We start from the raw sequence: 14,489 nt of genomic DNA, 5'->3' as shown, positions 1-14,489 counted from the left end.
GAGAAAGGAGGACAAAAGTTCTGAGAAATACGAGGGGATGAAGGGTGAAGAGGAAGAAGAAAGACAGGAGCGAGTGGCGAGGTGGGAGGAGAGCTAAGCAGCGGAAGAGAGGCCCGTGAGGTGAAACGGGGATGAGGGATCTAACACCTCCAGAAGTGATCCCACCACAGGACACCATGCCATGGACCTCTCAGGCTATGACGGGAGATTAGATGTGTGAGGGCTGACCTTTGAGCACTCTGTCTCCACTCAAGTGTGCATCCGTGTGTGTGTGTGTGTGTGTTCACAGGGATGGAGAAGGGTGGTGCGCCTAAGTTAGGTGTCGTCACAAACACCTTCGTCCCTCATGGCTCCTCTGAATTTTTATTAATCTGTCTAAGACACGGTGAGGGGCCCTGTCTATCCTCCACATTCACTCTCTCTCTCTCTCTCTCCATACGCACACACACACACAGCAGGCACATCTGTCCACCTTTCCAGGCCCAATTTGGAAGCACAGAGGATGAAGCAGGGGGTGCCTCACACATTTTCCTGCAGATATTTAGGTGTTCTCTCTCTTTCTCTCCTTCACTTTGTCTCTGTCTCTTGCTCCCTGCCTCCCTCTATTCTTCAGCATACTTGAGCTTTCCAACAGTTGACTGTTACTTGTACACATCATGTTCTTTTAGGGCGAAGACAAAAGCACATGCACACGCATATGGACACACACACACACACACACACACACACACACACACACACACACACACACACACTTGTACTACAACCCTAGGATATAAAGGCATTGAGGATCAAGTTTCACAGTGAAAATATAAACTGGCTGTTCATTTGTAACCAAAATTCAAACATTTTCTCTTTGAATCAATGTATTTTATCTTCTTCCTAAGGTTCAAATGGATGCCAGTCCTAATGCAATGGCTCATTATGGAAGATCACTCACAACAATTACTAACTGACCTTTTCAGAAAAGCACTGTTTCACCTCCACTCAAAAATGTGATAATGCAGTCTGTATAGTTTTTCTTGGTCACTCTGATTACTTTTTAGCCTTTTGTTTCACTTTCCCGTGCAGATGTGTTTTTTTCTCTTTCTTTCGCTTTTGATTGCATCTTTTCTCTATGCAACTCACTGTCTCAAGGACACAATGGTTCCCTTGCTAACGAAATCCATTGATTTTTCGCGCTTGATTTATGGGACCGAGGGAGACTTGGAGCGGTTGCGATCGGCTGGGGAGCATGCTCCATGCCACCTAATGGGCAGCGAGACTAGGTGGGCATTACATGGGTGTCCAGGGCATACAAGGGGGCTATGCCTAGCTTACATGTAATGTGATGCCCCACCCCATTAAAGGGCTCTGCAAATGTAACGGGTTCATATCGTTCTTAACAAAATAACAACTTTGCGAAATTCAGTGAATATCAGGAGTCGAAATCAGTTTTCAGAGATAAAAGCCAGAAAGCCACACAGATTTTTTGTACTGACTCACTCACGGTAATCCTATGGCCCACATGTCAAACAATGCAACTAAAAATGCCCTGACACGTCACCGACTTTAACGATAACGACTTCTTCAGATCTGTGAAGAATACACACTGTTCAAGTTAGTGAGCAATGGTTTTAAATTATTTGTGTGTGTGGACAAAATTATCTGTGTGTGCGCGCCGGCGGGGCTATAAATCTTTGTAAAGTTTGATATTGGCAGAAATGTCATTTTAATGATCCGTCCCTACCTTCAGAACTCATTTTCAGGGACTTGTACAATGCTATAGAGAAACATTTCCGATATTTTCTAAGTGCGCTGACCTAGAACACAGGTTTGATTAATGTGTCATCAATAACTAGTCTGACTTCCTTCTGCACTTTCCACACACACAAAAAAACGATGACTGATGTAACCTTTCCAGACGAATTATCGGTCCCTTTAGTCTTTGTGATGTGTTTGTCGGTTCTTTTTATAACTCTCTTCTTAAGCACATGGTTATAATCACGATTCTAATATCACTAATCACAAAAGGCGTTTAAATTGCTCGTGATGCATGCCTCTGCCTAATAGTGAAGCGCTCGCCTTGATACTGATTCCACAGCTGTCAGGCAGGGAAATGTGTCAAAATAGCGGCAAGGGTGGCAGTGGGCAGGCAGCATTTCCATCTCTTAAAAGACTGCGCGCCTCGGTCTCTCCCTCCCTCCCTCTCCCTTCTGCTCAGGCGCTGCGCTCACAACTCTAAACAGGCAGAGACATCCAGCTCTCCAGATCTCGATGACATCTACCTCCGCCTGAAAGCAAACTAACGCCTTTCCCTTGTGTTATTCCCCAGCTATCCAACTCGGTATTTGTACGCAGTGGTACACTTTAAAAAGGCTAAGGGGGATTCTGTCTGACTCCAGAATTAGTGGATTTGGGATAGCGCGCTTTTCCGGCGCTGAAGTTTGTGTTATTTTCTTAATCTTTACAAGGCGCACCCACACGTGGTTGGAGAGCTTTGGCGCCGAGACACGGAGAGATGCTGAAGGCAGTGTTTTTTCTTAAATCACTGACGACTGGATCGCGACAAGCCTGAAGAGGGCTGAACTTTCAGATTTGGTGAGACTAGAATAAGCAAACATCAGCACAAAAAGTGAGGAGGAGGAAGAAAAAACGATTGGGGCTTGGCCCAAAAAGGGTGATTAACATTAACGCCAAAGCAAATTGGGTCTCTTTTTTTTCTTAGAAGGGTCCCCATCAACCAGCAAAATTTCGCCCAAAAGTAGACAAGAGGACCGCCCTGCGCTGACCAGGTTAGTCGGCAGGAAGCGACTGATCGCTGCAGGGGTGCTAGGAGTCGTCATGGTCCTGGTGCTGGTGATCCTAATCCCGGTCTTGGTCAACTCAGCTGGAACTTCGGCGCACTATGAGATGCTTGGCACCTGCAGGATGGTGTGCGATCCATACGGCACCAAGTCTCCGACAAGCACGGCAGCTGCAGACACCGTACGAGACAACAACCTCATGCAGTCTTTACCTACTTTTATACAAGGTCCGAAAGGGGAACCGGGGCGGCCGGGAAAGGTGGGACCTCGGGGTCCACCTGGTGAACCGGGACCACCTGGTCCACCAGGTCCACCCGGAGAAAAGGGAGATCCGGGGCGCCCCGGAATACCTGGGCCACCAGGACCGAATGTCGCGGCGGGGGCGATCAGCGCAGCGACTTACAGTACTGTTCCAAAAATCGCCTTTTACGCAGGCCTTAAGAAGCAACACGAGGGCTATGAGGTGTTAAAATTCGACGACGTGGTCACGAACCTGGGCAACCATTACGATCCAACAACTGGAAAATTCACCTGTTCTATTCCGGGAATATATTTCTTCACCTATCATGTACTGATGCGCGGCGGGGATGGCACCAGCATGTGGGCAGACCTTTGTAAGAACACACAGGTAAGTTACCTTGCAAGGCTGTACACATTTATATATCTGTTTTCTGTTGTTCGACAGCCCACTTTCGATCCTAAAAAAATATTTTGAAAGCACAGGCCTACTTTAAATTAATCATTTATTTACCCGTGCTGCGCAGAGATGTAGGCTACCCAAGTGTGCGCAAATGTTTTGTTAGAAACCGAGATCAAAAAAGTATATGTCATTCCCACATGAAAGGGTGTTTTGGTCAATAATTGTTGGTTTTACAGTTGTCATGGCATGTGACAATAGTGTAATTTCTCATCTGTGGCGAATGGAACTGTACAGCATATTTCATTCCCCTCTTGTGACTTCTTTCTGTAACGGGCAAATCGGCTTAACCAGGAGTGTTTTTGTATGTAGATATAGGCTAATGCTGAGGATATACATTTCTGGTTCTACAGAAGCGTGGCGGGACATTTTGAGAGTGAAAGTCCTTTTCGTTCCCGACCCACGTGTCACTATCCACCTTTTTTAAGTCTATGTTAAGCATAAGTTGGCTATCCTGACTTATTATGAGTGTCCTAATTCTATATATAAAAAATAGGTCTTTAGCAGTAAGGGTATGGCGAAGTGAGAGGAAAGTCTCTTTTTGGCCACTGTTACTACAGGTGTCATTTGCAACCCACCACCCCCACCCCTACCCCATGAATGAAAATAACATTGAATTAAAACATGGTAATAAATAACTATAATACTTATAATAATAATGATAATACTAATGTGTTGTACAGACATGAGTCAAACCATCTGTGGAGAAACTGTTTATAGTAGGCTAACCTTTAAAGCAGCCTTTAAAACTTCTCAGAATGCCACGGTGCTGTTTTTCAATGCACACACAACTGCCTGAAGGCATGTCTAATCCACACACTCAGAGGGGACACCCGGCGTCACTATGGGACTGTTTCTGTCTACGATTCAAGAAGCGACCCCGTCAAGCGTTCCCTCTCAGCGCCCTCCTCCCTGTCAGCCTTATGACCGCTTCGCTGCACAAGGGACTCTGCTCCGTCTGTGGAGGGCTAAATCTAATTTCCTTTACACCCTGCTAATGTGACAGGCAAAGCCTGTGGTTAAACGTGTCTAATTTAGGGAGATATTTCTATGGACGTTTTGTTTATTTTGATGTAATCACATATATGCCTTTAAAAACCCAGTGGTTCTAGCATTTCCTATTACTAATTACTGTACAAAAAAAATAGATTAATCCACAGGTCGACTAGCCTATTACAGTAAGTGTCGCAATTAGGATATTTTGTCGGTTTTTAAAAAGCAAAACACAACTGAAATAAAACCACTCTAGGCCTATTGTCTTATTTTAATTTTGAGTTTCCAAGAACCACACAAAAGCAAAGTACAAGGGTTTTCTCACACAAACAGTTTTAGACTCCCTACACTTGCAATCTAAGCCTGAAAGCGACATTTTACCTCCCGAAAGTCTGGGACGCAACTTTGGAAATGCTTTCAAGTGATGAAATACTGTCTGTTACGTTACATATTAAATAAATTAATCAGCAAGGATCGCACTCTAATTCATATTTCCCAAACTTGATGATGTGAAATCTCCTCATCAACGTTTCCTTTAGCATATGCGTTGATGGCAAAGACCTTATCAATTTCAAGATACCGCTGCCTGCTTTATTTCTAATGTAAATCAATTCGAGGAATTTGTGGAGGCCTATAGCTACAAAGTAGCCAATACCTCTCAGTAACCAATAACTGAACAAACAATTAGTTTAAGTACCTCTCTGTTTTGAAGGCATGTATTAAACTGAACAAAAAAATTATCATGGCGCTGGCCATGGTGCTGAAATGGTTTCTTCAACCTCCATTGGACATTCGGGAGGATATCCTCCTAAAATTACAGATCTTTCATGGGTCACTTGGATTTTGAATCAGTCTGTTGCAAGTATATTTATGAATGTATTTTAAAATTAAGGAATGTGAATGGAGCATTTTATTCAATTCATATGTCCATTCACAGGTGCGAGCCAGTGCCATCGCTCAAGATGCTGATCAGAACTATGACTACGCCAGCAACAGTGCCGTCCTTCACTTGGAGCCGGGGGATGAGGTCTACGTTAAACTGGATGGCGGCAAGGCCCATGGAGGCAACAATAATAAATACAGCACCTTCTCCGGTTTCATCATCTACGCTGATTAAGAGACGTGTCACATGCTTCAGCCCCCCATGGACCTCTATCTCCCCCTCCCCTCCTCTCTTTCAGTTTCCCCCTCTTTCTGTCTTTCTCTCCCTTGGCCTATAGCCCCACTACCACCCCTTCCACTATGCAGTGGAGTTAGTGAGCAGGGGTGGGTGGGGCAGAGCATCCTCAGGCGGACAGAAAAGCTATGAGAGTTGAGGGCGGGACAGAAGCATTCTACTCGAGGGGCTCATAGTCGCACTGTTTATATTGGGGAGAACATATCTACCGGCAGAAATGTCAAAACAAGTGTTTGCAAGTCAAGCAGATATTGTTGGCCGTCAGTCACCAAAACAAGTCAATGGTGAGTGAACAGGCCTCTCTGATCCTGTAGATGAATTGACAAAAAAATGAACCAGAATTACCATTTTTTTTAATCATATATGAGTCTAAAATTAATATGTGCAATAATGTTGACAGTGAAGGCAACCATAACTTGAATATACCCATTATTTGTCATAACAGGATATGATGTTTTCACACCTGGCAACTCTGACATCGTTCTGAGGAGTTTGAGGAGACTCCTATGTAACCTTTCAAACATTAAATATTAGTGAACCTCAACAATAGGCTGCTCATTATAGATGAGGTTACTATTGATTCTGTCCTTTTTCTCCTTTTATTTTTTATTGAAAATATTTTAAACCAACATTTTGAAAGCTACGAAGAGGAATTTGTTCAACACAATTGGAACACTAATGAAATAGCTACTAATACATGCTGTTAATACATCTGTATTATGAATATGTGCCATTGGGATGGGCCCCTAAAAGAGAATAATTATAGTATTGTATACTTGGGAAAAACAAATCAACACAGTACATCACAATCAGATGTGTCTGTGTTGCCAGGTGTTAAAGCACAACCATCATTTTCCCTGTTTTACCTGCAGTAGACCTACAGTATCTAGTTCAGAATGTACTGAAAGTTCCAATCCCCTTTTTGGGGTAAAGACCAAGTCCTCGTGCCCCCTTTGCCACCAACATATCTACGCTATACAATGGGAAAAAACAGTTCAAGTGATCTTGAAAGCCCTATGCAGAAACTGAGTGCTTGGATATGTAAATGTGTATGTATCTTACTGAGAGTTGAAGAATTACAGTGACTGTTGATATTGCTACTTATTTTATATGTAAATAGTGTAGTGATTATTTTTCTCTCCCCTTCAATGTACAAATGTTCAAAGAGCACAGTGCTACAGCAATGTATGTAGAGTATATTACGCTATAATAAAAAAACGTCACACTCAAAACTCTGTCGAGGTGGAAAAGTTGTTCTGGTGGGTGTAGAATTGTTTCACACAATAGAAAGTGCATCAGAATTTTGGGAAATGCAAATCACGGCTCTTCCTTAACAGGCATGTTATATTGCCTGTGACTTGGTATGTAGGAGGTGTATAGGATGTGTATAGTGGTAGGTTTATAGACAGTATTTTTAGTAATTTATTCACAACTGACGAATCTTAAGTTGGTAGAGGTACCTGGGACTTCCCAGTTTTTATTGATGGTTTATAAAGCAACTGTTTGTGCGACATTATTTGGCAAATGAGGTTGGCACATTTTTACAGGAACAAAAAACAATATGCCTGTTATATCTATCAATTCAATGTATTTAGAACAGGCTTGCATGTTGCAGTGTTCTCTCTCTCTCTCTCTCTCTCTCTCTCTCTCTCTCTCTGTGTGTGTGTGAGATAGTACTGGAGTGTGGGTTTTCAGCCTTGGGGCTTATGAATTTCTCTCTGTGTTTTTATTTATTTGCCTAGTTCACTGTTTTCCTGAGACTGTCCTCCTTTAAAACAGAGCAGTACTTGAGACTGTATGCCATCTCAGTGACTGATTTGCTTTCCTTCCTCAGTTCAAAACAATTTTGAAGAGCCATAAAATGGCGAGGATAGCCGACTGAAACTCACGAGAGAGAGAGAGCAAGAGAGAGAAACAGAGAGAGAGAGAGAGAGAGAGCAAAAGAGAGAAGTGTTAGGGAGGAGGACAAAGGAGACATAAGATTCACACCTCCACATCTTCGTTAGCAGCCCAGATGGTTGACCAGTCTGGCCTGGGATGTCTCGGGGTCCAGGCTGGGATTGGGACTGGGACTCCTTTAAAAAATGAGAAGTCATTCTTTTGATTTGAGGAACAGAACAGCAGGTCATATGTCCAACATTCGTAGTCCCTTGGAGAATAATTTCCCAGTGCAAAGAGGCTTAGCATTTTAATTTATACCATTAAAATATGTGTGTGTGTGTGTCAGCATCTTCAGTGAGTTGAGAGTGTGCATTAGTTTGTGTTAGTGTGTATGAATGAACAGTATGCTGTATGTAGATGCCTGTGTGTGTATCTGTCTGCATTGTAAATGAATTATCATGCTTCTGTATGTGTATATGTGCATGCATGCCATTGTATGAGCATATACATGTATGTGTTTTAGGTGTGTGCTTAATTTTGTGAGTGGGTTGTTTCATGTTTGCATGTGCCTGTGATTGTGCCTATGTGTGTGTGTGTGTGTGTGTGTGTGTGTGTGTGTGTGTGTGTGTGTGTGTGTGTGTGTGTGTGCGCATGTATGTGTGTGTGCATGTGTGTGTGTGTGTGTGTGTGTGTGTGTGTGTGTGTGTGTGTGTGTGTGTGTGTGTGTGCATGTGTGTGGGTGCATGTGTGTATGCGTGTGTGTGTGTATGTGTGTGTGTTTGTGTGTGTGTGTGTGTGTTACTCCAAATGACCCTGCAGATATACAGAGCCATTCTGATCCCCTTGCCCAAGCCCAGACCCACTAATGAGGTGCCGGCTGTTCCCCCTGTTACTCCTCCTCCCTCCACGGGTGCTCCACTTGAGCTGGAATATCCTCCCCTTAAACTCTTCCCCATCTCTTCCTCCTTTGGCTCTTTCCAGCCCAACTCTTGCTCACACACCCGCACACACCCGCACACACACACACACACACACACACACACACACACACACACGGTCAGATACATTTGCAGATGACACACACTGCCCAAAAAGGCTCCATCATGTGTATCCAAATTGACAATGAAATGGTATATTCCTGTAATACCATCAGTAACTTTTGACTCCATTTTCTGATGATTACAGTGACTTTATTAATAGTGTCAAGTTGCTTCCTTTGATCATGCAGGCCAGCTGTGAGGTAATAAGAGAAATCACAGCAGACGTTTCTTTGGAAAAGGACTGGCCTTTTCCTCCAATTATCCAGCCCTCGCCATTTAACCTCAGATATGTCAACAAATTGCCTGTGGTCAGTACCAGTGGGAAGGCATCGGAAAGATTCTTAGCTATGGTTAGCCTACCTTACCATTAATGAACCCATTTCATAGCAATTAAAGGTAAAACTTGGTGCAAGCATGCACTTGGTACAGTAAGAACATCAATTATAAGTTTTAACTTAGATAATAACACAGTATGTGCTAGTAGATTATTGATAAAATGTTTTGTGTTGTAGATGGTTGTTGCTGGCATGATGTGATTTTGTGGGCCATAAATAGCTGATGTTTGTGATGGATCAAGGGCCTGAGTTAGATTTTTGCATTCACAACACAGTGGTCAACAAACTAATGATTTATCAATACTGAGATCTGACTATTTTTTGTGTCAAGCAAACCTATAGGTTGCTCATTCCACTTAGACAAAAGTTTTTTAAGACCCAATTTGACAAGTATCAACTTTAACCTTTTTTAACATGTCCATTAGGTGTTTTTTTATGTTTTACAAGACTTATCACAAGAGTATAAACACTAAGGCTAAGGCAGTTGATGTTTCAAAATAATGTATCAGAACAGTCCCTAATTGTCTGGGTGACAACATTTTCACAAATAATTTCTGGAGAAATTGTTTTCTGAGGACACGTATCTGCTCTTTAGCTTTACAAGATAAGTAAGCTAGAATGTCAGAGTTACTTACATTAGCATTACATTGTTAGCCTTTGGTTACATCAAACTGTGTTGTCCAGCAAGCAGAGTTGTATACAGTGTTGGGCGGGTTAGTTCCCCACATCTGAGATGAGGCAGAGTGGTAAAGATGCATAGCCTTTTCTCATCCATGAAGAGATTATTTCACAAAAAAACATAGGAATATGTGTCTTTCAGGAACTAAGATGCGTTTTTAGGGATTAATTGATAGCTGGAGTGCATCTTTAATTCTATGGGCATTTATCTTTCATTATCAAAACAAGGATACATCTTTAAAACTATAGAAATTCACTGATAAACAATGGAAATGGGAACAATCACTTAAGGTCAGTCTGTGATTTGAGGAAATTAATTATATTGTTAATTGACTGTTATAACAACAAATATAGTACTGCTCTGCCCAGCTATATCAGGATTTATACCATTACGATATGTGCTCAAAAACGACACAAAAAGGCACCCCTCAGTTTGTATCCCATAGGCAGAGGATGTCAAGCAGAGGGAAAGGACATGAGATGGAAACAGAAAGATTTATGCAAAAGAAAGGAAGAGGGTCATCAGGGTCTGGGCCTTCCATTACTTTTATTGTTTGTGGACAGAAAATGATCAGAACGTGTGAAACAGTGCAACTCAGTGCAATTACACCGTCATAAGGCCATAACCTGACTCTCGCCAGATGAATTTCGTTCCGCTTAGCTCCGCCTAGCTTCACTCACATCCATCTGGGACCTCTATAAAATATATCTTGCCAATCAGTGGTGACACTAGTCATTTTTTGTTCATAGATAGTGAATCTAGACCAGGATGTTTAGTGTTATTAGTATTACTTACTTTATAGGCCCTAACCAATGTTTTGAACTTGATGACTTGTGAGTGATGTGAGAGTGATAAATAGAATTCAGACATACCCCATTCTGATTATGATACATTACAGAATATTCAGCCAAAGCTTGGGGCTTGACCTCCACTTACAACCAGAGAAACACTAACCAGTGCTTTTATCCAACACACCTCATTCTTCTTGTAACATTCACAAGAACTGTAATATTCACGATAACAAAGTTTATGTTGGTAATTGCTCCAGCGTGGCACGTCATCCATCACCCAGAATCCTCTCTGAGAGGCCACCTGTTCAGACGCCCTTGTTGCACCTTTCATTAGCAGCGTCCCGCGTCCCTGAGCACTCATTAATAAAGCAACAGGCCCCGTTAGGGCGTCTGTCTCCACCAGCACGGCTCTGCACAGACGCCGCCCCCACCTCAAACATACATCTACCCCCATCCCACACACACACACACACCCACTGAGTCTGGAGATCTTATGCTGAATAACTGAGAGGTGCAACCCATCAGCCTAACTCGTTTGGCCCTAGTGGAGTACCCACAGATGTTCAGGTAGTCAGTGTTATTGCACATTTATATTCATATTATGCAGTTAGTCGTCAAAAAAGGTGTATTTTTGTCTTAAGTGACTGACAAGCGTGGTGCAACACAAGCCAAAGCTTGATCATGGACAGTGAAACATATGCAGCAGCTACACTTCATCTGGACTTAATAGAGAGACTGCTGGAGGAGAGCGAGGACAATCTTTTTAAAGGCAAATTTAAACACAGGAGGCGTGGAGTAGGTAAACATGCAGGAAGAGATATGAAAAGATATCCTTATTATTTCTCAAAGTGCACACTTCGATTTGTTTCATCCAGATGTGCAGTGGATAACATTATTGTCTGTTTTCAACCTTGATAGACCATCCTGTTGAGCTGATGAAACACTTAAATGTTACATGCCTTTCAATATATAGCTTTAATAAAACCAAATAAAATAGTCTTTTTTGTTTCTATCACCCAGAACAGAAAGGAACAAAAAGGATATATTTCAGACTAGCTAACCTCAGTTAAAGCCTCTTTATGGGCTAATGGAGAGCAGGTCTTGTGAAAATGTCACATATTAAAAGGTCACCCTTAATCTGAAAATGAAAGCCACTCCTGCTCATCTGCACTCTTAATCCAGTGCCCTGATATGAAACATGAATCCCATTAAGGGCTGCTGCCATATCACCATATCAGTTACCTTAATGCAGATCATTCAGTGATTACAACCAGCCAGGTCCATGTCAGTGGAAACGTAATTAAGCTCTGTACGCGTAAAAATTCTCAACTGAGGTTTATACAATCGCAAACAACAAAGTTGAACCCAGAGTTGGATGCTTTAGAATCCACAATGCATTGAAGAGAGAGGACATACGGCTGGCAATAGTCATAATATTGTTCACTCATACAGACTCAACATCATGAATGAAGGACTGCGGCTGACCCATACCTGGGTTTTTTCCATGTGTTGGATTCTCCCTGCGATTGCGGGTAGAACCCCCCTGCTACACCAATCACATTTCTCCTTTCTCAGTTCTATGCCTCCTTCTGTCCTGCTTGGCTAACTAGCAGTCCATCACATTCAAATGGGACCCAATCCGCCTCCTACACCACCCCAATTAGCATTGAAGAGGAAGAGCTTGTTGAGAGAGTTTCTGTCCTCTCTCTCTCTCTCTGGCACACCCAAACTAGACTCTCTCTGGCACACCCAAACTAGACTCACAGAGCATCTCTCACACCTCATTTGAACAAATTTAGCACTAAAAGGTAAAACAATCAACTCAAATTCCCTGTTCCCATTTTTCCCACTTTGTCTTGGGCCTGTCACGTTGGCCCAGAAAAGCCCTATCCTACTTCTTCTCCTTCTTCATCTCTCTCTCTCTCTCTCTCTCTCTCTCTCTTTCTCTGCTTCCACATGCTTTCTCTCTTTACCTCACCCTTTTTTCTTTTCAAGTGAATTAGACCCAGAGCAATGCACTAAAAATACCTCTGTCAACAATGTTTGTGGGAAAGAAAAATAGAGACGATGTAACCAGTAGGATTTTCCCGCTCTAGAGTTGACTGCCCTATGATGAGCTGTGGATGAATGAATGATGTAAAAAAATAGTCAGCTGATTTCAATGGGAAGATATAAGTATAACAGTATGCATAATGTCTGTGTATGATAGAAACAGACACAGAGAGAAGAGAGAGAGACAGAGAGAGAGAATTAGATGGGGTGAAAGAGTGAGAGGGATGGGACCCCTTGGTGCCATTACTGAGAAAGGGGTCTCAAAGACAAAAACCGATACAAATTGATCAAAGTGCCATGGGAATATGTTGTGTATCATTTATCTAACAGGAGAAGCAAAAAGGCATCAAAAGATTCTAGGCCTGAAACCCAGGGAAGAAGGGCAAAATCAATCCATATGGTTATTTCTGAGTGCTATTATATCTGAGGGGCATTTATAAAAGCTGACATGTTGTGCTACTTACTGAGGGCGCCAAACAAGAATCACTACAGTTAGAGTCTATAGGCACTCCAGGCACTCAATAAAAAAATGCTCACTCTATAACTTCTCAGGGTTGTGAATAAAGACATACCGTAGTTTATTAAATCTGTGATCAGAGATCATAGGCAGCTATTATCAAAACACAGCTAGTTGCAAATTAAGGGGTGACAGAAAGAGAGAGAGAGAAAGAGAGAGAGAGAAAGAGAGAAAGAGAGAGAGGTGTGTGTGTGTGTGTGTGTGTGTGTGGGGGGGGGGGGGTGAGGTAAGACATGAAAAGACTAATCAGTGGAAAGATCAACGATTGTGCCCCACAGTCACATATGGAACTAATCTGTAAGTGTCTTTTCAAACAAGGTATCTTGTGTGAAGAGTTGACACCCTCTAACAGAAAACTTAAACATGTGCGCGCACACACACACTCACACACACACAATATTTTTTCCACCTGCCACTGTGGCTGGTGGATTCCAAAATCTACCAGCCACTCAACTTTTTTACCAGCCACTAGAGAAACGGCATGAAAATGTGATATCATGATTATAGTAGGCTACCCAAAATGATCACGAATATCAGCATTATTGCGATACGACTAAAATGTGCTGAATTTTGCCCTAAACCTACCAGCTGTCCTCCAAGCACAGTAGCAACAAAACTAAACATCAACAGAATCACTTTCATATGCCATAGTGGCTTGTCAAAGAAGTGGTGTGGCTCCTTTAAGACTCCGTTTGTGTGAGTTCTGGAGCATCCTATAATCCAACTCTCCAATTTGATCTAAACTGTACATCATTACAGGTAAGGCTATATTTAACATTTAGCATTTATTTGCTACTCTATTGGTCTGTTATGAAATCATGCATTGAATAATTTAAGCACAGCTCAGCTTTAAGAAACTTAATATGCATGCTTAACATTTTGTAAAACTGCATTGAAAAACTCTGGTTTTAATATTTACAGTTATCTACTGCGATATTGTTAACATTTATTTTGTATTTGGCCTTATTGTGTATTACAAAAGCCCAAAGTTGGAGACCTTAGACACACACACACAGAGAGAGAGAGAGATAGAGAGAGAGAGAGAGAGAGAGAGAGAGAGAGCGAGAGAAAAACTCATAAACACACAAAGACTGCAGACACAGCTGTTCTTAATAGGAAATGGCTAGGCAAAATTATTTCACAATTATTTTGTTGAAATAATGAATAAATATAATAAGAATTTTATGATCACCATGTGATCTCATTATGGCTACCCTAACCGATAAGGGATCTCTCATTTGCACTGGGGGCAGGGGGATGAAATGTCACTGAGCCTTCCACCTAATGTCATGTCCCTCTAGCTCCAGGGCCCTCAACCATAAACCCATTTAACTACAGTTCAAGTCTCCTCTTTATTGGTGTCCCTCAGAACATGTTTCCTCCGCAACAATTAATTATTCAAAATAAAATCTTAATATGTATTATGGGCTCTGAGATTAAAAGTGTCTTTCCTTAAATTGTTTTATAGTATAGTATAAGTATAAGTATAAGTATATACACTGTTTTGATCCGGTGAGGGAAATTTGGTCTCTGCATTTATC

At 42.0% G+C, this 14,489-nt stretch overlaps 1 protein-coding gene across 1 annotated transcript; it reads left to right on the top strand.

Moving 5' to 3' along the window:
• The first annotated feature begins 2,687 nt into the window (after positions 1-2,687).
• c1ql3a (complement component 1, q subcomponent-like 3a) lies at positions 2,688-6,866 on the top strand. The gene is made up of 2 exons (XM_042067736.1): positions 2,688-3,414; positions 5,414-6,866. Exons 1-2 carry the CDS (start codon positions 2,824-2,826, stop codon positions 5,591-5,593), a joined length of 771 nt encoding a protein of 256 aa, XP_041923670.1. The 5' UTR covers positions 2,688-2,823; the 3' UTR covers positions 5,594-6,866.
• The last annotated feature ends 7,623 nt before the right edge of the window (positions 6,867-14,489 follow it).

Source organism: Alosa sapidissima, chromosome 17, assembly GCF_018492685.1.
Source record: "Alosa sapidissima isolate fAloSap1 chromosome 17, fAloSap1.pri, whole genome shotgun sequence".
Classification (NCBI taxonomy): domain Eukaryota; kingdom Metazoa; phylum Chordata; class Actinopteri; order Clupeiformes; family Clupeidae; genus Alosa; species Alosa sapidissima.
This window is presented reverse-complemented; position numbering and strand designations above follow the sequence as displayed.

Coding starts and splice junctions, on each gene's coding strand:
- c1ql3a (XM_042067736.1), top strand. CDS start 2,824: ATGGTCCTGGTGCTGGTGATCCTAATCCCGGTCTTGGTCAACTCAGCT. Junction 3,415..5,413: donor ACCTTTGTAAGAACACACAG/GTAAGTTACCTT, acceptor GTCCATTCACAG/GTGCGAGCCAGTGCCATCGC.